The 25,554-nt window shown below is 29.5% G+C and overlaps 1 protein-coding gene and 1 non-coding gene across 11 annotated transcripts in view; one reads left to right on the top strand and one right to left on the bottom strand.

Moving 5' to 3' along the window:
- The window catches only part of LOC119609669 (caskin-1), a 79,932-nt gene extending 69,654 nt beyond the window's left edge, over positions 1 to 10,278 (top strand). For 4 of the 10 annotated variants that reach the window (XM_037964534.1, XM_037964535.1, XM_037964533.1 and 1 more), the window contains 6 exons: positions 3,178 to 3,411; positions 5,078 to 5,251; positions 5,677 to 5,928; positions 6,027 to 6,338; positions 6,407 to 6,721; positions 9,251 to 10,278. In XM_037964534.1, coding sequence (XP_037820462.1) covers positions 3,178 to 3,411; positions 5,078 to 5,251; positions 5,677 to 5,928; positions 6,027 to 6,338; positions 6,407 to 6,721; positions 9,251 to 9,883 — 1,920 coding nt within the window. In that variant the 3' untranslated portion in view covers positions 9,884 to 10,278. The remainder of the gene's footprint in view (positions 1 to 3,177; positions 3,412 to 5,077; positions 5,252 to 5,676; positions 5,929 to 6,026; positions 6,339 to 6,406; positions 6,722 to 9,250) is intronic. The other 6 variants (XM_037964537.1, XM_037964538.1, XM_037964539.1 and 3 more) reach the window with 4 other exon arrangements.
- A 12,224-nt stretch (positions 10,279 to 22,502) lies between these two features.
- Trnal-aag lies at positions 22,503 to 22,584 on the bottom strand. Its single transcript has one exon. It is a non-coding gene; the product is annotated as a tRNA-Leu (tRNA).
- Between the last annotated feature and the right edge of the window lie 2,970 nt (positions 22,585 to 25,554).

The following is a 25,554-nucleotide window of genomic DNA, read 5'->3' as shown; positions in this document are numbered from 1 at the left end:
GACTATAGACTAGACTATAGACTAGACTATAGACTAGACTATAGACTAGACTATAGACTAGACTATAGACTAGACTATAGACTAGACTATAGACTAGACTATAGACTAGACTATAGACTAGACTATAGACTAGACTATAGACTAGACTATAGACTAGACTATAGACTAGACTATAGACTAGACTATAGACTAGACTATAGACTAGACTATAGACTAGACTATAAGACTAGACTATAGACTAGACTATAGACTAGACTATAGACTAGACTATAGACTAGACTATAGACTAGACTATAGACTAGACTATAGACTAGACTATAGACTAGACTATAGACTAGACTATAGACTAGACTATAGACTAGACTATAGACTAGACTATAGACTAGACTATAGACTAGACTATAGACTAGACTATAGACTAGACTATAGACTAGACTATAGACTAGACTATAGACTAGACTATAGACTAGACTATAGACTAGACTATAGACTAGACTATAGACTAGACTATAGACTAGACTATAGACTAGACTATAGACTAGACTATAGACTAGACTATAGACTAGACTATAGACTAGACTATAGACTAGACTATAGACTATACTATAGACTATACTATAGACTAGACTATAGACTAGACTATAGACTAGACTATAGACTAGACTATAGACTAGACTATAGACTAGACTATAGACTAGACTATAGACTAGACTATAGACTAGACTATAGACTATACTATAGACTAGACTATAGACTAGACTATAGACTAGACTATAGACTAGACTATAGACTAGACTACAGACTAGACTATAGACTAGACTATAGACTAGACTATAGACTAGACTATAGACTAGACTATAGACTAGACTATAGACTAGACTATAGACTAGACTATAGACTAGACTATAGACTAGACTATAGACTAGACTATAGACTAGGCTATAGACTAGACTATAGACTAGACTATAGACTAGACTATAGACTAGACTAGACTATAGACTAGACTATAGACTAGACTATAGACTAGACTATAGACTAGACTATAGACTAGACTATAGACTAGACTATAGACTACACTATAGACTAGACTATTGACAAGACTATAGACAAGACTATTGACAATACTATAGACTAGACTATAGACTAGACTATAGACTAGACTATAGACTAGACTATAGACTAGACTATAGACTAGACTATAGACTAGACTATAGACTAGACTATAGACTAGACTATAGACTAGACTATAGACTAGACTATAGACTAGACTATAGACTAGACTATAGACTAGACTATAGACTAGACTATAGACTAGACTATAGACTAGACTATAGACTAGACTATAGACTAGACTATAGACTAGACTATAGACTAGACTATAGACTAGACTATAGACTAGACTAGACTATAGACTAGACTATAGACTAGACTATAGACTAGACTAGACTATAGACTAGACTAGACTATAGACTAGACTATAGACTAGACTAGACTATAGACTAGACTATAGACTAGACTATAGACTAGACTAGACTATAGACTAGACTATAGACTAGACTATAGACTAGACTATAGACTAGACTAGACTATAGACTAGACTAGACTATAGACTAGATTATAGACTAGACTATAGACTAGACTATAGACTAGACTAGACTATAGACTAGATTATAGACTAGACTATAGACTAGACTATAGACTAGACTATAGACTAGACTATAGACTAGACTATAGACTAGACTATAGACTAGACTATAGACTAGACTATAGACTAGACTATAGACTAGACTATAGACTAGACTATAGACTAGACTATAGACTAGACTATAGACTAGACTAGACTAGACTATAGACTAGACTATAGACTAGACTATAGACTAGACTATAGACTAGACTATAGAATAGACTATAGACAAGACTATTGACAATATTATAGACTAGACTATAGGCTATACTATAGGCTAGACTATAGACAAGACTATAGACTAGACTATAGACTAGGCTATAGACTAGGCTATAGACTAGACTAGACTATAGACTAGAATATAGACTAGATTAGACTATAGTCTAGACTATAGAATAGACTATCATTCCTCGGTGAATTACATAAACATGTCCAATATATACGCAGACACATATTTTTCAAATTACCGCTATTTTGTTTACAAATAGCAAATTAGTAAGAAAAAACTTTTGGTATTACTGCACTAAGTATTCCAGCGTTGGAAAATTTGGACTTTTTACTTTATTTTGACTTGTAGCATTAGAAGGAAGACGTAAATAAAGCAATTTATCGATTGTTTTAAAATTTATTGATCAAATTAATGCATTTAACATATTTTATATTAATACTATTATTCAATTTAACAGAAAAGAATTATGTTTTGATTATTAAACAAACATTTAAAAGAAATCATTAATAAATTGTGATTGAAATTGTCCCTGAACTAGTTCAATTGAAATCTCAAAAATATAAACAATAAAACAGCGATTGAAATGTAATCATAATAAAATTATTAAATTGGTTCAATGGCTTTTGCAATTGAATAAAAAAAGCAAACCCAACAATTCCAACCAAACTAAAAAACTTACTTGCAAACAAATAATAAGTAAAAAACAAAAACTATTAAGTATACAATTTGTTGATACTCTTACTTACTATCAACAATTCACAAATGTTTTAAATCTGATAATTTTTTTTACCAAAAATAAAGACATTTAACAACACCAACAAATGTTAAGTTAGTAAAGAGCTATATATACATTTTTTAATATCTATCTAATCATAAAAATGATGGTGAGACAAAATGTCAGAAATAATTTTTATATTTTGGTTTAATATTATGAAAACGAGTGTAATAAATAGCGACTGTTATAAACCGCAGACAATTTACTGACATTATTGGAACAATTATGAAGTAAATCATTTTAAAGTTGTTTTTAATTTTAGTCATAATTATTATTAAAGGGTTCTGCAAAAGAATGTTTAAAATAATAAAAACAATTATTTGGCATCACTCGAGCATAAAAAAAAACACTTTACTGTATATTTTAATGGCTGGTTGACAGTGATGCCATTTGAAAACAAAAATACCATGATTTAAAGTTAGCGTTTTTATTTAATTTCTAAAAGGAATATGCATTTATTATATTTTGTATTTCTTTTTTTAATTCCAGGGTTCCATTGAAGAATGGCTACAACTTTTACGTTTGGAGGAGTACATACAACCTTTATTGGATCAAAATTATAAAACAGTACGCGATGTTACCCAAGTAACTTGGGAAGATCTCGAAGATATTGGTATTGTTAAGTTGGGACATCAAAAGAAAATTCTGCTGGCCATAAAACGTGTCAAAGACATTATTAGCGGAAAATGGAATCCCGGTGGTTCAAATCCCTACAATCAACAGGTAATGATTGTTGAATGAATAAATCGTATATAGACTAGACTTTCGTATAGACTAGACTGTAGGCTAGACTTTCGACTAGACTATAGACTAGAATATAGACTGAAACTGAACTGAAAACTGGCAGAATTGAACTAGAACTGAACTAGAACTGAACTAGAACTGGACTAGAACTGGACTAGAACCGAACTAGTACTGAACTAGAACTGAACTAGAACTGAACTAGAACTGAACTAAAACTGAACTAGAACTGAACTAGAACTGAACTAGAACTGAACTAGAACTGAACTAGAACTGAACTAGAACTGAACTAGAACTGAACTAGAACTGAACTAGAACTGAACTAGAACTGGACTAGAACTGTACTAGAACTGAACTAGAGCTGAACTAGAGCTGAACTAGAACTGAACTAGAACTGAACTAGAACTGAACTAAAACTGAACTAGAACTGAACTAGAACTGAACTAGAACTGAACTAGAACTAAACTAGAACTGAACTAGAACTGAACTAGAACTGAACTAGAACTGAACTAGAACTGAACTAGAACTAGAACTGAACTAGAACTGAACTAGAACTGAACTAGAACTGAACTAGAACTGAACTAGAACTGAACTAGAACTGAACTGGAACTGAACTAGAACTGAACTAGAACTGAACTAGAACTGAACTAGAACTGAACTAGAACTGAACTAGAACTGAACTAGAACTGAACTAGAACTGAACTAGAACTGAACTAGAATTGAACTAGAACTGAACTAGAACTGAACTAGAACTGAACTAGAACTGAACTAGAACTGAACTAGAACTGAACTAGAACTGAACTAGAACTGAACTAGAACTGAACTAGAACCGAACTAGAACTGAAATAGAACTGAACTAGAATTGAACTAGAACTGAAATAGAACTGAACTAGAACTGAACTAGAACTGAACTAGAACTGAACTAGAACTGAACTAGAACTGAACTAGAACTGAACTAGAACTGAACTAGAACTGAACTAGAACTGAACTAGAACTGAACTAGAACTGAACTAGAACTGAACTAGAACTGAACTAGAACTGAACTAGAACTGAACTAGAACTGAACTAGAACTGAACTAGAACTGAACTAGAACTGAACTAGAACTGAACTAGAACTGAACTAGAACTGAACTAGAACTGAACTAGAACTGAACTAGAACTGAACTAGAACTGAACTAGAACTGAACTAGAATTGAACTAGAATTGAACTAGAAGTGAACTAGAACTGAACTAGAACTGAACTAGAACTGAACTAGAACTGAACTAGAACTGAACTAGAATTGAACTAGAACTGAACTAGAACTGAACTAGAACTGAACTAGAACTGAACTAGAACTAGAACTAGAACTGAACTAGAACTGAACTAGAACTGAAACGAATATTCCAGACTTTAGACTATTCGATAGTCTAGTCTATTGTCTTGACTAATTCTTAGTCTATTGTTTGGACTACAATCTAATCTTTTGAATATAGAAATATTAACAATTTTTAAACACAAACCTAACACTTTTTTCTTAATTTGAAGACAAAAAATATTGTTTTATACAATTTTTTTTTTTTTAATTTTTACTTTCTATTATTATTTTGTTATTTTTAATTTTGTATCTTAATTTTTTTGATTTTATTTATTTTATTTTTCTTAATTTAGATTTATACCAAACCCTGGCAACAGTTGCCTCCCACCCCTACTTATTTACCCACTACACGTGTATCATGGGATGATTCGAAAATTTATGCCAATACATCACCCACTACCGATGCTTACTACTGCACTGGTAGTAATCATGAATGTTGTAATGGCAATGATGTTGTTTTAATTAAGGTAATGAGTGAAATAATGAATGCTTACAATAGAATAGAATAGAAAAGATCATTTAGAAAGAAACAATATAGAATCCATAAAATTTCAATATTTATAAAACTAATCTGAATTGAGTAATTATTTGGAAAGAATTATTTAGTTTTTATGATTGAAATCTTAAATTTAAAAAACTTTTTTGAAGTTAATCAAATCCCGCCTTCAGTTTCTTTGTGTTTTTAACAAAATTTTTATATTTTTTGTTTTAACATTAAACAAACATACTTTTCAGTTAAAAATTCCCTTATCGGCATGATATTTTGACTAAAAATAGATCAAGGATGGGACATTTTTAACTGAAAACTATTTATTAATATAACCAACCAGCTCAATTATTCTCAATTTTACTAGAAGAAGCTAATAATTAATCTTCTATATCCCCCCAACAGGTACGTCAACCTCGAGGCAAAAGTTTGGAATCATTAGAGGATATCCATGATAACAGCACACGCAGCCATTTGACTTTTAGTCATTATACCACAACAGATTATGGTCATTTTGCCCATCCCTCACAATTGCAACAGCATCAACAGGCCTTGCAGCAACAGCAGCATCTACAACAGGCCGCTCTAATGGCCGGTGGTGCCGGTAATTTGCCCCCAGGTGCGGCACAACGTATGTTAAGCAATCCCGCCACTATGGTAAGTTATTAATTACTCTTTACACATAAATATTTAGAAATATAATTAGAAATAAATCATTTAATTATATAAAATAAATCTATTTAACATGCTATCAGAACTGGCGTCGTTCTTACGATGATGGTGATATAACACCCACCAATGATGCTGCCGCCCGTGAACTCATGTATGAGGAAGGCGGTGGCACTTTGCCACGCCAACAGCGTGGCATCTTGCAAAGGGCTGTTTTAAACACCATGCCACCTTTGGAGCATCATCATTATATGAATGCTGCCGCCGCTGCAGAATATGTCTGTCATGCTGGTGGTTTAGGTCCTCCTACTACAGCTAATGTGCCACCTGGTGCTAATGCTGGCGTATCCTCAAATGTAGGTGCTGGCAATGTTTTAGATAGTTCCAGTTTAACTAATGTTAGTTAGCTTAGGTTTAATTTTTAAATTTGTCTTCATAATTTTTAACCATTTTTGTATTTTTATAGCCCTATTTAACTGGTAGCCCTATGACGGCGAAAAAAATTGCTCCCGAACCACCGCGACGCCATTGCAGTATACGTAATTCACGAACTTTAAGTCAGGATGGTTCGCAAATGAATCCTTCTTCGGTTGCTGCTCATGGTATGGGTTCCAATATGTATTATGGTGCTGGTGGGGGTATGGGTCCGGGTGTTGGTCCTTCAATGCACCCACATGCTGCTTATTTGCAACAACAAGCTTCCCAACCCATCTATGCCAACTATGCCACCATACAGCAAACCACCGCCGAAATTCATTGTGAGAAATTTCATGACAATAAGGTGAGGAATTCAATTTTGTGATGGGCCTGTATGGTCCAGACTAGACTCTAGTCTTAATTATAGACTAAACTACAGACTATAACTGAACTAGAACTAAACTAGAACTAAACTAGAACTAAACTAGAACTAAACTAGAACTAAACTAGAACTAACTAGAACTGAACTAGAACTGAACTAGAACTGAACTAGAACTGAACTAGAACTGAACTAGAACTGAACTAGAACTGAACTAGAACTGAACTAGAACTGAACTAGAACTGAACTAGAACTGAACTAGAACTGAACTAGAACTGAACTAGAACTGAACTAGAACTGAACTAGAACTGAACTAGAACTGAACTAGAACTGAACTAGAACTGAACTAGAACTGAACTAGAACTGAACTAGAACTGAACTAGAACTGAACTAGAACTGAACTAGAACTGAACTAGAACTGAACTAGAACTGAACTAGAACTGAACTAGAACTGAACTAGAACTGAACTAGAACTGAACTAGAACTGAACTAGAACTGAACTAGAACTGAACTAGAACTGAACTAGAACTGAACTAGAACTGAACTAGAACTGAACTAGAACTGAACTAGAACTGAACTAGAACTGAACTAGAACTAGAACTGAACTAGAACTGAACTAGAACTGAACTAGAACTGAACTAGAACTGAACTAGAACTGAACTAGAACTGAACTAGAACTGAACTAGAACTGAACTAGAACTGAACTAGAACTAGAACTGAACTGAACTAGAACTGAACTAGAACTGAACTAGAACTGAACTAGAACTGAACTAGAACTAGAACTGAACCTGAACTGAAACTAGAACTGAACTAGAACTGAACTAGAACTAGAACTGACTAGACTGACTAGAACTGAACTAGAACTGAACTAGAACTGAACTAGAACTGAACTAGAACTGAACTAGAACTGAACTAGAACTGAACTAGAACTGAACTAGAACTGAACTAGAACTGAACTAGAACTGAACTAGAACTGAACTAGAACTGAACTAGAACTGAACTAGAACTGAACTACTGAACTAGAACTGAACTAGAACTGAACTAGAACTGAACTAGAACTGAACTAGAACTGAACTAGAACTGAACTAGAACTGAACTAGAACTGAACTAGAACTGAACTAGAACTGAACTAGAACTGAACTAGAACTGAACTAGAACTGAACTAGAACTGAACTAGAACTGAACTAGAACTGAACTAGAACTGAACTAGAACTGAACTAGAACTGAACTAGAACTGAACTAGAACTGAACTAGAACTGAACTAGAACTGAACTAGAACTAGAACTGAACTTGGACTAGAACTGAACTAGAACTGAACTAGAACTGAACTAGAACTGAACTAGAACTGAACTAGAACTGAACTAAAACTGAACTAGAACTGAACTAGAACTAGAACTAGAACTGAACTAGAACTAGAACTGAACTAGAACTGAACTTGGACTGAACTAGAACTGAACTAGAACTGAACTAGAACTGAACTAGAACTGAACTAGAACTGAACTAGAACTGAACTAGAACTGAACTAGAACTGAGCTAGAACTGAACTAGAACTGAACTAGAACTGAACTAGAACTGAACTAGACTGAACTAGAACTGAACTAGAACTGAACTAGAACTGAACTGAAAACTGAACTAGAACTGAACTAGAACTGAACTAGAACTGAACTAGAACTGAACTAGAACTGAACTAGAACTGAACTAGAACTGAACTAGAACTGAACTAGAACTGAACTAGAACTGACTAGAACTGAACTAGAAATGAACTAGAACTGAACTAGAACTGAACTAGAACTGAATAGAACTGAACTGGAACTGAACTGGAACTGAACTAGAACTGAACTAGAATGAACTAGAACTGAACTAGAACTAGAACTGAACTAGAACTAGAACTACTAGAACTGAACTAGAACTGAACTAGAACTGAACTAGAACTGAACTAGAACTGAACTAGAACTGAACTAGAACTGTAATCTAGAACTGAACTAGAACTCTGAACTAGAACTGAACTAGAACTGAACTAGAACTGAACTAGAACTGAACTAGAACTGAACTAGAACTGAACTAGAACTGAACTAGAACTGAACTAGACTGAACTAGAACTGAACTAGAACTGAACTAGAACTGAACTAGAACTGAACTAGAACTGAACTAGAACTGAACTAGAACTGAACTAGAACTGAACTAGAACTGAACTAGAACTGAACTAGAACTGAACTGGAACTGAACTAGAACTGAACTAGAACTGAACTAGAACTAGAACTAGAACTGAACGAGAACTGAACTAGAACTGAACTAGAACTGAACTAGAACTGAACTAGAACTAAAGTAGAACTAAACTAGAACTGAACTAGAACTGAACTAGAACTGAACTAAAACTGAAATGACACGAGATGTCATTACTGTATACTTTAATCCCGACAATATTCCTAACATTGAACTGTAGTCAAGTCGTATATTTTCTACGGTCTAGAATTTATATAAAAAATTAATTTTTCTCTCTCCATCTCTTTCTAGTCCAATTCCAGCATTGATTCGATTGATACCATACCATTTGCCAATGAAAATACCGGTACGATCAAACAACGTTTACTTAATCGCCAAGAATTAACCGGTGGAGGTGGTGGTGCCACTGGATCTCAAGGTACAACCGGCAGCAGCCATTTACATTCCTCCTCTTCCTCATCGTCCTCATCATCGACAAACACTATAGCCAATATTGCCCATTCATTTCATTCCCTTAAATCATCCTCCTCACTACATGATGCCTCCCTAATACGTAGTGAAAGTATTGGTTCAACCGCTAGTGGTGGTAGTGCTGGTTTATCTTTACTAAGATCACCTACTTTACAATATCCTCCCGTTAATGCTGACAGTGCCCCGTCATTGGCTGGTCTAGGTACTGATGATAATTCTGCCGCCGCCATTGTCGCCTCCGTCGATTCTAATCCTATTGAAACAAGTGCCATAACGTCTAACACGGCGGCCGCTGGTGTTAATGTGGTGGGTGCCGTAGCTGCTGGTGCCGGTCAAAAGGTTTCGGTAAATGTGCTCAATGATATTGGTAATATGTTGGCAAATCTCACCGATGAATTAGATGCCATGTTAGAGGAAGAGAAACGAGTAGGTTTAAATATAGACAGTGAATAAATGGACCGTAAGTAGTTGTTTAGTAAAACAGTTCTTTTTTTTAAGCTAAATGTAAGGGAAACATATGATAACAAGTGAGAATCAAAATGTATGAAATCATTGCAACAAAACAGGTGCTACACTAAAAAAAACCCACTCTATAAACTAACTTCCTCTCTATCTTTCTGTCACTCTCTTTCTCTCTAACAAAACTTTCTTTAGGCAACTTGTTTAAGAAAATAAACCGAACCGAAATATATATTAAACAAAAAAAAAAAACAATGAGGAATATTAGTAAATAACTTATTAACTTTAATACTAACAGTACATAAGTATATACATATGTATGTAGATTATATATATAAATATATATAGTTTAGTTATTGTAATAATGTAAGTGTGGTTAGCCCTATATACAAACATATATTTTGTTTTTGTTTTCCACTTTAGATTAAACAAAATAACATCCTTAGATTAACCTTTTGTTGCAGTAACTCAGAGATAAATTTTAATTTAAAAATATTTTCATATTGAAATTTCTATTTGATATACTGCATCAGGATTTTATGTTTTTTTATTTGTTAATAGTTTTTATGTTTATTTTGGGTATTTTATTTTTTTAATGTTTTTTTTTTTTATTATTACTTTTTAACATGATTTGTAATTAAATGTTTATTATACATATAAATATATACATATATGACTAAGTATTTAGTATAGAATTTTTTATATAACAAAAAAAATATATATACAATACATAATTATAGAGTTTAAAACTTAACATGATAATGAGTTTAAATAAACAGGAGTTGATTTTCAATTGTGAAATTTAAGAATATTTAAAAATTTTTTGAAACATTCCCTCCTCAAAAGCAGGCAGCTAATACATAATAACATTCCTTTTCTTTTTTTAATTAGGGTGATTACTTGAGATCATATACTAAACTATAGTCGAAATTATAGTCGTAACTATATTCGATGCTATAGACTAAACTACAGTCGAGACTATAGACTTAACTATAGATATAGACTTAACATAGACTTAACCATAGTCGAGACTATGGGCAAAACTATGGTCGAGACTATAAACTAATCTATAGTCAAGACTACAGTTATTCCATACTAGACTTTTATTCAGAATATATTAAACTATAGTCCAGACTATAGACTTAACTATAGTCCCTACAATATTTCATTCTATCAACTAAACTATTGCCCAGACTATTGACTAAACTATAGACAACATACTAGACTATAGTTCAGACTATAGACTAAATTGTCCGGTTCTAGTTCACTTCTAGTTCTAGTGCAGTGCTAGTTCAGTTCTAATTTTATTCTAGTTCAGTTCTAGTTCAGTTCTAGTTCAGTTCTAGTTCAGTTCTAGTTCAGTCTAGTTCAGTTCTAGTTCAGTTCTAGTTCAGTTCTAGTTCTGTTCTAGTTCTGTTCTAGTCCTGTTCTAGTTCTGTTCTAGTTCTGTTCTAGTTCTGTTCTAGTTCTGTTCTAGTTCTGTTCTAGTTCTGTTTCTAGTTCTGTTCTAGTTCTGTTCTAGTTCTGTTCTAGTTCTGTTCTAGTTCTGTTCTAGTTCTGTTCTAGTTCTGTTCTAGTTCTGTTCTAGTTCTGTTCTAGTTCTGTTCTAGTTCTGTTCTAGTTCTGTTCTAGTTCTGTTCTAGTTCTGTTCTAGTTCTGTTCTAGTTCTGTTCTAGTTCTGTTCTAGTTCTGTTCTAGTTCTGTTCTAGTTCTGTTCTAGTTCTGTTCTAGTTCTGTTCTGTTCTAGTTCTGTTCTAGTTCTGTTCTAGTTCTGTTCTAGTTCTGTCTAGTTCTGTTCTAGTTCTGTTCTAGTTCTGTTCTAGTTCTGTTCTAGTTCTGTTCTAGTTCTGTTCTAGTTCTGTTCTAGTTCTGTTCTAGTTCTGTTCTAGTTCTGTTCTAGTTCTGTTCTAGTTCTGTTCTAGTTCTGTTCTAGTTCTGTTCTAGTTCTGTTCTAGTTCTGTTCTAGTTCTGTTCTAGTTCTGTTCTAGTTCAGTTCTAGTTCTGTTCTAGTTCTGTTCTAGTTCTGTTCTAGTTCTGTTCTAGTTCTGTTCTAGTTCTGTTCTAGTTCTTTTCTAGTTCTGTTCTAGTTCTGTTCTAGTTCTGTTCTAGTTCTGTTCTAGTTCTGTTCTAGTTCTGTTCTAGTTCTGTTCTAGTTCTGTTCTAGTTCTGTTCTAGTTCTGTTCTAGTTCTGTTCTAGTTCTGTTCTAGTTCTGTTCTAGTTCTGTTCTAGTTCTGTTCTAGTTCTGTTCTAGTTCTGTTCTAGTTCTGTTCTAGTTCTGTTCTAGTTCTGTTCTAGTTCTGTTCTAGTTCTGTTCTAGTTCTGTTCTAGTTCTGTTCAAGTTCTGTTCTAGTTCTGTTCTAGTTCTGTTCTAGTTCTGTTCTAGTTCTGTTCTAGTTCTGTTCGTTCTGTTCTAGTTCTGTTCTAGTTCTGTTCTAGTTCTGTTCTAGTTCTGTTCTAGTTCTATTCTAGTTCTGTTCTAGTTCTGTTCTAGTTCTGTTCTAGTTCTGTTCCAGTTTTGTTCTAGTTCTGATTTTGTTCTGTTCTAGTTCTGTTCTAGTTCTGTTCTAGTTCAGTTCAAGTTCTATTTCAGTTTTGCTCTGTTCTAGTTCATTTCTAGACTGTGGACTAAACTATAGACCATTTTTTAAAACATTTTTTATAAAAATGTTTGGATATTAAAATCATTATAAATTCATTAATAAATTAGTTTTGTTTTCTTTATTTTATATAAAAAACTCCTGTTTATTTAAATTTATTTGAAAAATTAATAAAAAAAAGTATAAAACCAAACGAGTTATAAAAAATATACACTGGAGGAATGAAGGCCTTTTTCCAATTTGAACTTCTTAATAAAACTTAAAAAAATAAACATTATTATTAAATAAAATAGAAGAAAAAAAATCAACAAAAACTTAAAAATAAATATAAAAAAATTTAAAATTTAATCATATAAAAAGGAAAGCTTTTTAAAAGTATACTTTTTGTACGTTTTCAAATAAAAAAACAAACATGTTAACATAACAAAAAATAATAATAATTAATATAATTTATTATAAAAAAATACTATAAAAAAAATAAATTTTGAGGGATTTATCTTTAAAACTTTAAATAAATTATGAAGAAAAAAAAAACAAACATAAAATGTGTTAAGGTAATATATATATTATAAAAAAATTGTAGACTTTCTAGCACATTTATACTTACATAAAAAATAACAAAAAAGTAATAATAAAAAAATATTTAAATAAACATTTATATAATTAGCATAAAATAATATAAAAATAATTGCAAATTATTTATATATTAAACACTTAAAGTAACAAAATCTTTATAAAAAAAAGACAGTAAATAAAAAAGTAATAAATGTTAAAACAACAACAACAACAACTGAACTTTAAAGCTAGATATTTCGAATAGAACAAAAAACTATTTGTTTTAAATAAAATAAAGTTTATTTTATTAAAAAAAATAATTTTGATTTATTATATTTTATATGTTTTATAAATAAGCTTTTTATATTGTATTTTATAACAACATAGGCTTGTTTTTTAATGATTTTAAATTGATTTTATGTAATTATATGTATTTTGTTTAGTTCTTGGCCAAGTCTTGAATATATTCCCATTTTTAATTTATAATTTCCCTTTTTGTTTTTTAGAATTTTAAAATTTTATTTTTATTTTTCGTTTTGTATAAGTTTTTTTGTGTTTATTTTATGTATTTAAGTGCATGTTTAGTTTTAAGTTATTTTAAAAATTGATTTTTGATTTTTTTTTAATATTTAAATCAAAACAAAAGTTCTGATAAGTAAAAAATGAAAAGAAACTTGATTAAAAACAAATAGTAATAATAATAATAAAAATGATTATGTAAGTGTTATTCCATTTAATTAAAATTTATATACAAAAATAAATAAAATATTAATAATATTAAAAAAAATTCTAAGAGTTTTATTAAAAAATAACAAAAATAACAAAATAACAACAACTAATATTAAAAGAAATCTAATTTCTTGGTAATAATCTTATTTGCCTAAATCTTCTTTCTATTTTTGACAAATTTTAATAAATTTGGTTTAACTGTTTAGAATTAACACATCTTTTTTCAATTTCAACAATACTCCCACTATTTAGTAGAATTTTTAACCTCCAAGTGTAGTTAGTGGTAGTAAACTTGGCTAGATTTCTGTTTATATTAGCAAAGACCTAAACCCTTGGCAAATATGTTTACTGACAGTTGTTTGTTGTTGTTTAACAGGCTGCAAATTGTTTTTAACTCTTGACATTTTCAACAGTGATGCCAGTGTTTCTATCATTATTAAAATGAAACAAAAGCATATTTTAACGATTTTTTCAGTTTCAGACAGTTTTCTTTAGACAAGAGACATCAGTGATAGGTTTTCGTAAGGAATGAGTCTCCGCTAGACAATTTTCTTTAGAAAGGAATCTACGATTAACGGGTTTCTTTTGAAATTTATTAAAAATGTTCTTTAAAAAATAAAGTTTATACAAAATTTTCTTAAAAAAGGAAAACTTCTTTAAAAATTTGTACAAAAAAGAAAATTTATCGAAAATTTTTTATAAAAAGAAAACATTTATCTATAAAAAAAGAAAATTTATTGAAAAATTTCTATAAAAAAAGAAAATTTATTGAAAATTTTCTATAAAAAGTAAAATTGAACGAAGAATTATTATACAAAATAAAAGTTAACGAAGATTTTCTATAAATAATAAAATTTAACGAAAATTTTCTATAAAAAAGAAAATTTAACGAAAATTTTCTATAAAAAAGAAAATTTAACTAAAATTTTCTATAAAAAAGAAAATTTAACAAAAATGTTCTATAAAAAAGAAAAGTTATCGAAAATTTTCTATATATAACGAAAATTTATCAAAAAATTTCTATAAAAACAAAAATTCAACGAAAATTTTCTATTAAAAAGAAAATTTATGGAAAATTTTCTATATAAAAAAGAATACATGGACAATTTTCTATAAAAAAAAGAAAATTTTCAATAAAAAAGGAAATTATAAAAAAATTTTATAAAAAAAGAAAATTTTACGAAAATTTTCTATAAAAAAAAATTGTTGAACATTTTGTATAAAATTTTTATAAAAAAAATCTATAATTTTCTATAAAAATGAAAACTTATTAAAAAGATTTCATAATAAAGAAAGTTTATCGAAATTTTTCTATAAAAAAAAAAAAAATATCGAAATTTTTCTATAAAAATAAAAATGTATCGAAATTTTTCTATAAAAATAAAAATTTATCAAAATTTACTTTAAAAAAAGAAAATGCTATTTAAGAAAAGATTAGGTGAAACATTTTCTATGAAAAAATCGAAGATTTTCATAATAGAAAATTTATCGAAAAATTCCCATTTAGTTTTATAAAATTTTTATAAACAAAAAATTATGTAAAATTTGTCTTAAAATTTGGCGAAAAATATTCCAAAAAATACAAAATTTTACAAAAATAGAAAATTTAAGAAATATTTTTTTAAAAATTGCATGAAAAATATAAAATATTTCAAAAAATATATAATTTATAGTAATTTTTTGGAAAGAAAATGAAATTTAGTTAAAATTTTATAAAATATTATATTTTTGCAATTATTCTTATAGAAATAAAAATATTTTTAAACAATTTGTTTATAATTTAAATAATTACTTGGGAAATTCCTCAACAAAATCGCTTGAAATATAACCCAAAAAAAAAAAAAAAACCCACTCTGGCAACCTTAATATCTCATGACATTTGACTACCGATTATTTTCCACTGCGAATAAGTAAAAAACACCAACTACTTAACAAAACCGATTACACATTTGACATTAGTTGTTGTTCGTGATTCGAGCAGCGCTGTAGCGTTTTTTCCCTCAAACGCATTAAATTATTAAGAAAAACCCAATCGTGTAATTGAAGAAAAAATTTATTTATTTTAATAAAGCTACAAGAAAATCCATAAATACAAGCTTCCAAGTAAAGTTAAAACCACAAATAAATTATATTTAATAAAAAAATACAAGAAGAAATTATATAATTATGAGATAAAATCATTTATAATAAGCAATTTTGCAAAAAATATAAAGTACCATACAGTGTAATAAAAGGAAAAAATATAACAACGAAATAAGCAAATAAATGTCATAATTAAACAAATAATCTTTAGATTTACTTTAATTATTGCTATTTTTTTAGTGAAAAAGTGTTTAAATACCAAATAGTGCAAAAAAATCAAGATAAATGATAAAATAAATTTGTTGTGTAGTGTGTTAAAGCGAGTGTGTGTGTTTTTGTTTAAAATTTTCCTGTCTCAATGAATGGACGCCTTTGTCCCCCCTCCAACAACACAGTGTTTGTACAAATAACAAAACAAAATAGCAAAAATATATAGATATCTAACGGGCTGAAGCTCTTCTCCAAATATAAAAAAATATTAAGTACCAAGCTGCGACAGCACCAACAACCATTGTATGGTTTGCTATTTTGTTTTTAAGGGGGAAAAGTTTTTACAGCTGCCGTGTAGTGTTTTTTTGTTTATATTATTGGCTCTGTTTTGATTAATTTGGAAAGTCTACAATTAAAAATTATTTGCCAAAATGTCGGCTGAAGACAGCGAGCTGGACCCGCGTATTAAGGTGAGTCAGAAAATTGTATTTGTTACAGCTAATTAGTCATTACTGGAAGGTGTATTATTAGATGAGAAATTCTTTTGCAGTTAAGGTTATTTTTTTAAATAATTAGATGAACTTTTGTTGTAAAGAATAGAGAAAAGTTTTGCCCGGAGAGCTTTCTTGGCAAAAATAACTTTTCTTATGTGTTTTATATACAATTCTTTAAGAAAATTTGCCTCCGGAAAATTATTTCCTTTATAAATTGTCCTCGGATTGTTGCTGTCTGTGAAAGTTTACCTTCGCAAGCTAATTTTCTTTGGCAGAGACTTTATAATAATCTTTCTCGAAGACAGTTTTCTTTAGATTAGTATCCTTTAAAGACAGTTTTCTTTAGAAAAGGGTTTTATTTAGACAGATATCGTGTGTTTTCTTTAGAAAAGTCTCTTGCGAAGAAGTTTTCTTTAGTAAAGTGTCTTGTGTCGAAAGTTTTCTTTAGTTAAGTGGATTTTGTTGACAGATTTCGTTAGAAAAATGTCTTATAAAGACAGTTTTCTTTAGAAAATTGTCTTATAGAAGCAGTTTTCTTTAAAAAAGTGTCTGTTTTGTTCAGAAGAAAGTTCTCTTAAAAAAAAATTGTGTTGTGAAGATAGTTTTCTTTACAAAAGTGTCTTGTGAAGATAGTCTTCTTTACAAAAGTGTCTTGTGAAGACAGTTTTCTTTAGAAAAGTGTCTTATGAAGACAGTTTTCCTTAGAAAAGTGTCTTATGAAGACAGTTTTCCTTAGAAAAGTGTCTTGTCAAGACAATTTTCTTTAGGAAAGAGTCTTGGGAAGACAGTTTTCTCTAGAAAAGTATTTTGTGAAAACAGTTTTCTTTAGAAAAGTGTGTTGTGAAGGCAGTTTTCTTTAGAAAAGTGTTTTGTGAAAACAGTTTTCTTAAGAGAAGTGTCTTGTGAAGACAGTTTTCTTTAGAAAAGTGTCTTTTGAAAAGTTTCTTGTGAAGGCAGTTTTCTTTAGAAAAGTTTCTTGTAATGAACATTTTCTTTAGAAAAATCTCTTGTGCAGACAGTTTTCATTAGAATAATGTCTCGTAAAACAGTTTTCTTTAGAAAAGTAACATGAGAGGACAGTTTTCTTTCAAAAATTGTCTTATGAAGACAGTTTTCTATAGAAAAGAATCTGGTGTAAAAATTTTCTTTAAAAAAGTGTCTTGTAGAAACAGTTTTCTTTGGTAAAGTATCTTGTACAGAATATTTTCTTTAGTAAAGCTTTTTTGTGAACAGTTTGCTATAGAACTGTGTCTTGTCACGACAATTATGTTTAGATCTGTGTCCCTTTCACAAAGTTTTCTATTCCACTAAGTTTTCTTTGCTCTGAAGAGCTCAAAAACGTAGCACCCTACTTTTTTATCTCTTCAAACGCATAATTCAAAAATAATTTGTAATTAAAAATGTACATTTCTCACGAATATTTGCATTTTATTTTTCCCCTCAGCTATTGTTTAAACTGCTCGTAAATTAACCATGAAAATTTTCTCTGTTTAAAGCAAAATTTTGTAAAAAAAATGTATTTAAATTACAATTCAAAATCAAAACATTAACTCCATTGACTTTTTTGTTGCTACCTGGCTAAACATACAATTAACAATTTTTCTCATTTTACAAAAATTTTCCAACAAAAAAATTTTACACGCAATTTGGAAAAAATCCCATAAAAACCGATTGGAATTTCCTGTAAATTAAAGCAAAAACCCCAACTTATATAATAAAATATTAAAAATATTTTAATTAAATATTAAAAAAAAAGAAATGCAGTCATTCATAAATCTAACTTTTTCACACGTGACTGTAGTTTTAGGTTTAAAATACCACAATTATCTATAAAAAAATCAAAAATTTCAATTTAAAATGTAGCAATGAAATTTAATACATAAATTATGACGGAAGTATTGCTACATGATTTTTGTTTGTATGGAGCTATTTAATGATTGAAATTTGTTAATAATATATTGATGACATTGCTTTTTGTTTAAAATATTTTAATGAAAAACAAAAAACTGGTTTTGTTTTAGAGTTTTTTTCTATTTCTAATTTAAACGATTCAAAAATTTGTGTTTTTTCGTCCAAAAACAGGTCAATATTTTTATTTCATAAACATTATTGAGAGCTAATGTTTTTGTTTGATTTAGTAATTTTGCAAATTTTGAAAATAACCTACAATTTCTTTTTGTTTACATGATGTTTTATTTTTTTTATTTCTATTTTGTTATTCATTTCTTTTCAAAATCATTTAGTTTTACAATTTCTTTGTCTAGTTTTTTCTATAAATTCCAGGCCATTTTAACACCACATGCCAAGCTAAAATTCATTTATAGCTTTGTTAAGTGTTTTTGTTTTTAATAAATTAAAAATAACACAAAAAAAATAATCAAAACAATAGACTTAAATGCAAAAATTCAAAACACGTTGTTGCTGTTACTTCTCTCTACTAATACTATTTACACATGCTGAGCTGAATTGATACCTATTAAATACTTTAGAATGTTTAGTTCTTAAAGAATGTTTTGTTTTATTTTAAAAATTTTCTTCACGCACTTGAAATAAACATGAAATTCTAAATTTAAATGGTTGGCTATTTAAATATTCTTTTGGTTAACCTGAAATAAATTTCAAAATTTGGTTAATAGGAACGTTTATGGATAAATTTGTAAGAAGGTAGTAAAAGTTTATGTGGGAAGTAGTAAACAAAAGAATTTTAATTTTGATAAGTAATACAAAATTTTTGAATTTTTAAACAAACGAAACATTGTGATGAGTTTTTCTTTGACAAATTTATTCTCTTCAGAATTTTCTTTAGAATAGAATTTTGATATAAACTTTATTATAGACTAGACTATACTTGACTATAGACTACACAATAGACTACACTATAGACTACACTATAGACTAGACTATAGACTAGACTATAGACTAGACTATAGTGTAGACTATAGACCAGACTATAGACCAGACCAGACTATAGACTAGACTATAGACTAGACTATAGACTAGACTATAGACTAGACTATAGACTAGACTATAGACTAGACTATAGACTAGACTATAGACTAGACTATAGACTAGACTATAGACTAGACTATAGACTAGACTATAGACTAGACTATAGACTAGACTAGACTATAGACTAGACTATAGACTAGACTAGACTATAGACTAGACTATAGACCAGACTATAGACTAGACTATAGACTAGACTATAGACTAGACTATAGACTAGACTATAGACTAGACTATAGACTAGACTATAGACTAGACTATAGACTAGACTATAGACTAGACTATAGACTAGATTATAGACTAGACTGTAGACTAGACTATAGACTAGACTATAGACTAGACTATAGACTAGACTATAGACTAGGACTATAGACTAGACTATAGACTAGACTATAGACTAGACTATACTATAGACTAGACTATAGACTAGACTATAGACTAGACTAGACTATAGACTAGACTAGACTATAGACTAGACTAGACTATAGACTAGACTAGACTATAGACTAGACTATAGACTAGACTATAGACTAGACTATAGACTAGACTATAGACTAGACTATAGACTAGACTATAGACTAGACTATAGACTAGACTATAGACTAGACTATAGACTAGACTATAGACTAGACTATAGACTAGACTATAGACTAGACTATAGACTAGACTATATACTAGACTATAAACTAGACTATAGACTAGACTGTAGACTAGACTATAGACTAGACTATAGACTAGACTATAGACTAGACTATAGACTAGACTATAGACTAGACTGTAGACTAGACTATAGACTAGACTATAGACTATAGACTAGACTAGGACTATAGACAAGACTAATAGACTAGACTATAGACTAGACTATAGACTAGGACTTATAGACTAGACTATAGACTAGACTATAGACTAGACTATAGACTAGACTATAGACTAGACTATAGACTAGACTATAGACTAGACTATAGACTAGACTATAGACTAGACTATAGACTAGACTATAGACTAGACTATAGGACTATACTATACTATAGACTAGACTATAGACTAGACTATAGACTAGACTATAGACTAGACTATAGACTATACTATACTATAGACTAGGACTATAGGACTAGACTATATTATAGACTAGACTATACTATAGGACTAGACTATACTATAGACTAGACTATACTATAGACTAGGACTATACTATAGACTAGACTATACTATAGACTAGATTATACTATAGAATAGACTATACAATAGACTAGACTATAGACTAGACTATAGACTTGACTATAGACTAGACTATAGACTAGACTATAGACTAGACTATAGACTAGACTATAGACTTGACTATAGACTAGACTATAGACTAGACTATAGACTTGACTATAGACTAGACTATAGACTAGACTATAGACTAGACTATAGACTTGACTATAGACTAGACTATAGACTTGACTATAGACTAGACTATAGACTTGACTATAGACTAGACTATAGACTTGACTATAGACTAGACTATAGACTTGACTATAGACTAGACTATAGACTAGACTATAGACTTGACTATAGATCGGACTCCACAGACTAGAATATACACTATATACTAGAATATAGACTATAGACTAGAATATAGACTATAGACTAGAATATAGACTATAGACTAGACTATAAACTACACTATAGATCAGACTCCACAGTTTTCTTTAAAAGTGTCTTGTTAAGTCAATTTTCTTTAGAACAGTGTCATGTTAAGGCAGTTTTCTTTAGAAAAGTGTTTTGTTGAGAATCGTTTCTTTAGAAAAGTGTCTTTTTTAGAAGTGTTTTGAAAAGACAATTTTCTTTAGAAAAGTGTATTGTGAAGACAGTTTTCTTTAAAAAGAAATGTTTTTAAACCAATTTTCTTAAGAAAAGTGTGTTGTAAAGAGAGTTTTCTTAAGGAAATTGTCTTGTAAAGAGAGTTTTCTTTAGAAAAGTGTCTAATCCAGACATTTCCCTATAGAAAGCTCTCCATTGTTTAGAAATTAAAACAATTATCGTTAATTTTTTTAGTTTTTTACTTAAAAATTGAATTATTGTTTCTACAATTCCATTTTGCCTCTGACGCATTCTCTTACACTGAATACTGAGAAAAATATTTTGTATAGAATTTTTTCTTTTGATATATATTTCAACACACTTTGTTGTTCATAAGACAATTGTAATACTTAGTAACATGTTTAACCAGCACTATATGTCTAAAAAACGTGCCCTTATTCTGGAAGAAAAAAATAAACAAGTACCCTTCTCTGAATATGTGAACATTTCTTTTTTTTGTTATTATTTTTCTTTTATTTTTTCAAATAGAGGTCAAAGTTTTTGTGTTTATTCTTACAGCTACAAAAAAACCAAAAGAAAATAAATTATTTTTTTGTATATTTTTTTATTATACAACTACAACTCTTAAAGAATATGCTACAAGTGACGTCAATTTAGCACGTTTTGTATACATATAGTTGTAACATATAAACGATTTTATTTACAATTGTTGCAACATCTATATTTATATGAATATACTTTCATTGTATATATAAATATAAAATTCTCAGATTTTGTAGCTTCTCATAGCTAAAATTTTTTTGTTATTATTCTGGGTATTTATAAAACTTATTTCGAAAATAACCATCTTATTATCATATAAGGTAAATAAATAAACAAATTTAGTTAGTATTTTGTATGTATTTATATAAAATATATTATTATGCACTTATTTCAAGTTTATACTAATAATCTACTATATACTTTTGTTTACATATGAATCATTTCTACTTTTAATACCAATATTATACATATTAATTCCTTATAACTTCTCCTCAATACCTTTCTTTGTTGCTTTTGCAATAGATAATTCAATTAAATATGGTTATAGATAGTTTTAATAAAATAAAAATAAATTAAAAAAAAATCTCACTTGGCAGCGGTGGGATTCGAACCCACGCCTCCGAGGAGACTGGTGCCTTAAACCAGCGCCTTAGACCGCTCGGCCACGCTACCTTATAACATAACATTATTTTATGTGAGAAGTATCTGTGTAAGAAGTTCTCTTTCTATTTTTAATTCTATTCTAATGTTAAGTAATAACAGGGTTATGTTAAGATTATTATAATGATGACAATGTTAAGCCAGGAGTACTTAGTTGAGAGAGGCAAGTAAGCACTGAACTTTTATTTGTTCATCATTTATAAACAACTTTTATACCTACAAGTTTTTTTTTTTTTTTGGTGAAAATATGAATTTTTAATAAAAATTTTTTATTTGTTGTAAAATTTTAAATTTTTGTGAATTTTGAATTTTTAGGGAAAATTTTTAATTTGTAATGAAAATTTTAATTTTTATTGGAAATTTTAATTTAAAAAAAAATTATATTTTTAAGAAATTTAAAATTTTTAGAAAAATTAAATTAAATTTGTTTTTTAACTTTAAATTTTTTGAGAAATTTTTTTAAAGAAAACTGTCTCGACAAGACACTTTTCAACAAGAAACTTTTCTGAAGAAAACTTTCTCGACAAGACAGTTTTGTAAAGAAAACTGCCTCGACACGATACTTTTCTAAAGAAAACTGCCTCGGCAAGACACTTTTCTAAAGAAAACTGTCTCGACAAGACACTTTTCGAAAGAAAGCTGCCTCGAGAAGACACTTCTAAAGAAAATTGTCTCGTCAAGCCACTTTTCTAAATAAAACTGTCTCCACAAGACACTTTACTAAAGAATACAGTCTCATCAAGATACTTTTCTACAAAAAACTGTCACGATAAGACACTTTTCTAAAACAAACTGTCTCGACAAGACACTGTTCTATAAAAAACTGACTGGACAAGACATGGTTCTATATAAAACCGTCCGTTTAAAGAAAACTTGACAACATATTGTTCTAAAGAAAACTGTCTTGAGAATACACTGTTCTATAGAAAACATTCTTAACAAGACACTGACTTTAAGAAAACTGTGTTGATAAGTATCTGTTCTAAAGAAAACTCTCCTGACAGGACACTGCTCTATAGAAAACTGTCTGGACAATACATTATTCTATAGAAAACTGTCTTGACAAGACGCTGTTCTAAAGAATACTGTCTTGACTAGACACTGTTTTAAAGTAAACCGCCTTGACAAGACATTGTTCTGAAAAAAACTGTCTTGACAATAAACTGTTCTAAAGAAAACTAACTTGAGAAGATACTGTTCTATAGAAAACTGTCTGGACTAGACACCGTTCTATAGAAAAGATTTTTCTAAAGAAAACTGTCTCGACAAGACACTTTTCTAAAGAAAACTATGTCGACAAGACACTGTTCTGTAGAAAATTATTTGGCAATACGCTGTTCTATAGAAAATTGGACAAGATATGGTTCTATAGAAAACCGTCTAGACAAGATACTTTTTTAAGAAAACTGTCTTCACAAGACACTTTTTAAAGAAAACAGTCTTCACAAGACAGTTTTATTTAGAAGTGTCTCGACAAGACACTTTTCTAAAAAAACTGACTCGACAAGACACTTTTCTAAAGAAAACTGTCTTGAGAAGACACTGTTCTAAAGAAAACTGTCTTGAGAAGACACTGTTCTAAAGAAAACTGTCTTGAGAAGACACTGTTCTAAAGAAAACTGTCTTGAGAAGACACTGTTCTAAAGAGAACTGTATTGACAAGACACTGTCCTATAGAAAACTGTCTGGATAAGACACTGTTCTATAGAAAACTGTCTGGATAAGACACTGTTCTATAGAAGGCTGTCAGGACAAGACAGTATATTTTTAGGTAAATGGGACATTGATGTAAAAATTGTTTTTTCTGAAGAAAAATATTTGCAATAAAACTGCACTTAGTCTTTTTTGCTTTCAAAACGACAATATCTCATGAAATTAACACCTTTTTAAAAATTAATTTCAATTTATCTCATGAAATTTGTTCAGCTTTAAAAATGACCACAAACTTTAAGCAAAATTAAATTATATAATGTTGAAAATATCAAATTCTCTAACAAATTGCAAAATATAAAAAAAGTAATATTGGTAATGACGTTATATATTACGCCCTAGACAACTTGCATACGTCAAAGTCTTCTTCTTTGTTAATTAATTGTTATTTGATATGAAGAAATTGTAAACGTATAATATCTATAATGATAAATAAAAATAAATTAAATAAGACCAACTAACAATACATCACCTACAAAATAGACAGACGTCATATTGCTTTTACAATTTACTACAAGCCAAAGAGTCAGTCTGACAATTTGTTAGTCCAACAAATGTTATGGAGATTTCTTTTATAGTTGACATAACAATAATCACCTCTAACCATTACCATCATCATTATTAGTACATTTTAAAAATACCACATAAAAAATTGTAGTGATTTAAACAAGAAACGTTTTTTTTTCACATATTTCTGGCCACTTGATGTAATAATAATATGGAAATAATATGTAATTCAGTAAGTAAATAATGATGATGATGATGGTCTTGCACTGATGACTCTTTATGCTTATATGGGTGTAAAAGTATATGACAAAAACAAATTTATATGTGACATAGTAGACTCTGCTACAAATATACATAAAATAAATAATGTTTTAAATTAAAGTTTACACATGAAGAAATATTTGTACAAGTGTAATTTTGTATTTCCTATATGCCATATGAACAGGAAGATATTTTTGCCGTAAGAATAAGTTTACAGTTGATTCCCACACAATTTGTTTTTTGCGCTTAGTCTATAAACACAACTAAAGCGGCGACGTTACAATTTAACGCTGCGAAATTTGATTGCAAAAGTTATTTTATCCATAGCGAACTCATTACTAGGGCCTTCTTCCCGGCATAGTTATATATATATACATTGTTAGATAGTTTCCTGCTTTTACTCTTAAAACACAACTAGAATGGTGACGACATAATTTCCCGGTATGAAAGGAAATTTTAGCAAAAAGTTGTAGTCGGAGTTATATGTATTTATATTTGACTTTA

Source organism: Lucilia sericata, unplaced genomic scaffold, assembly GCF_015586225.1.
Source record: "Lucilia sericata isolate MDLA Ls3-8-SP2 unplaced genomic scaffold, ASM1558622v1 Contig001033F_arrow, whole genome shotgun sequence".
Classification (NCBI taxonomy): domain Eukaryota; kingdom Metazoa; phylum Arthropoda; class Insecta; order Diptera; family Calliphoridae; genus Lucilia; species Lucilia sericata.
Note: the sequence above shows the minus strand (reverse complement) of the source record. Positions and strands in the feature narration are given on the sequence as shown.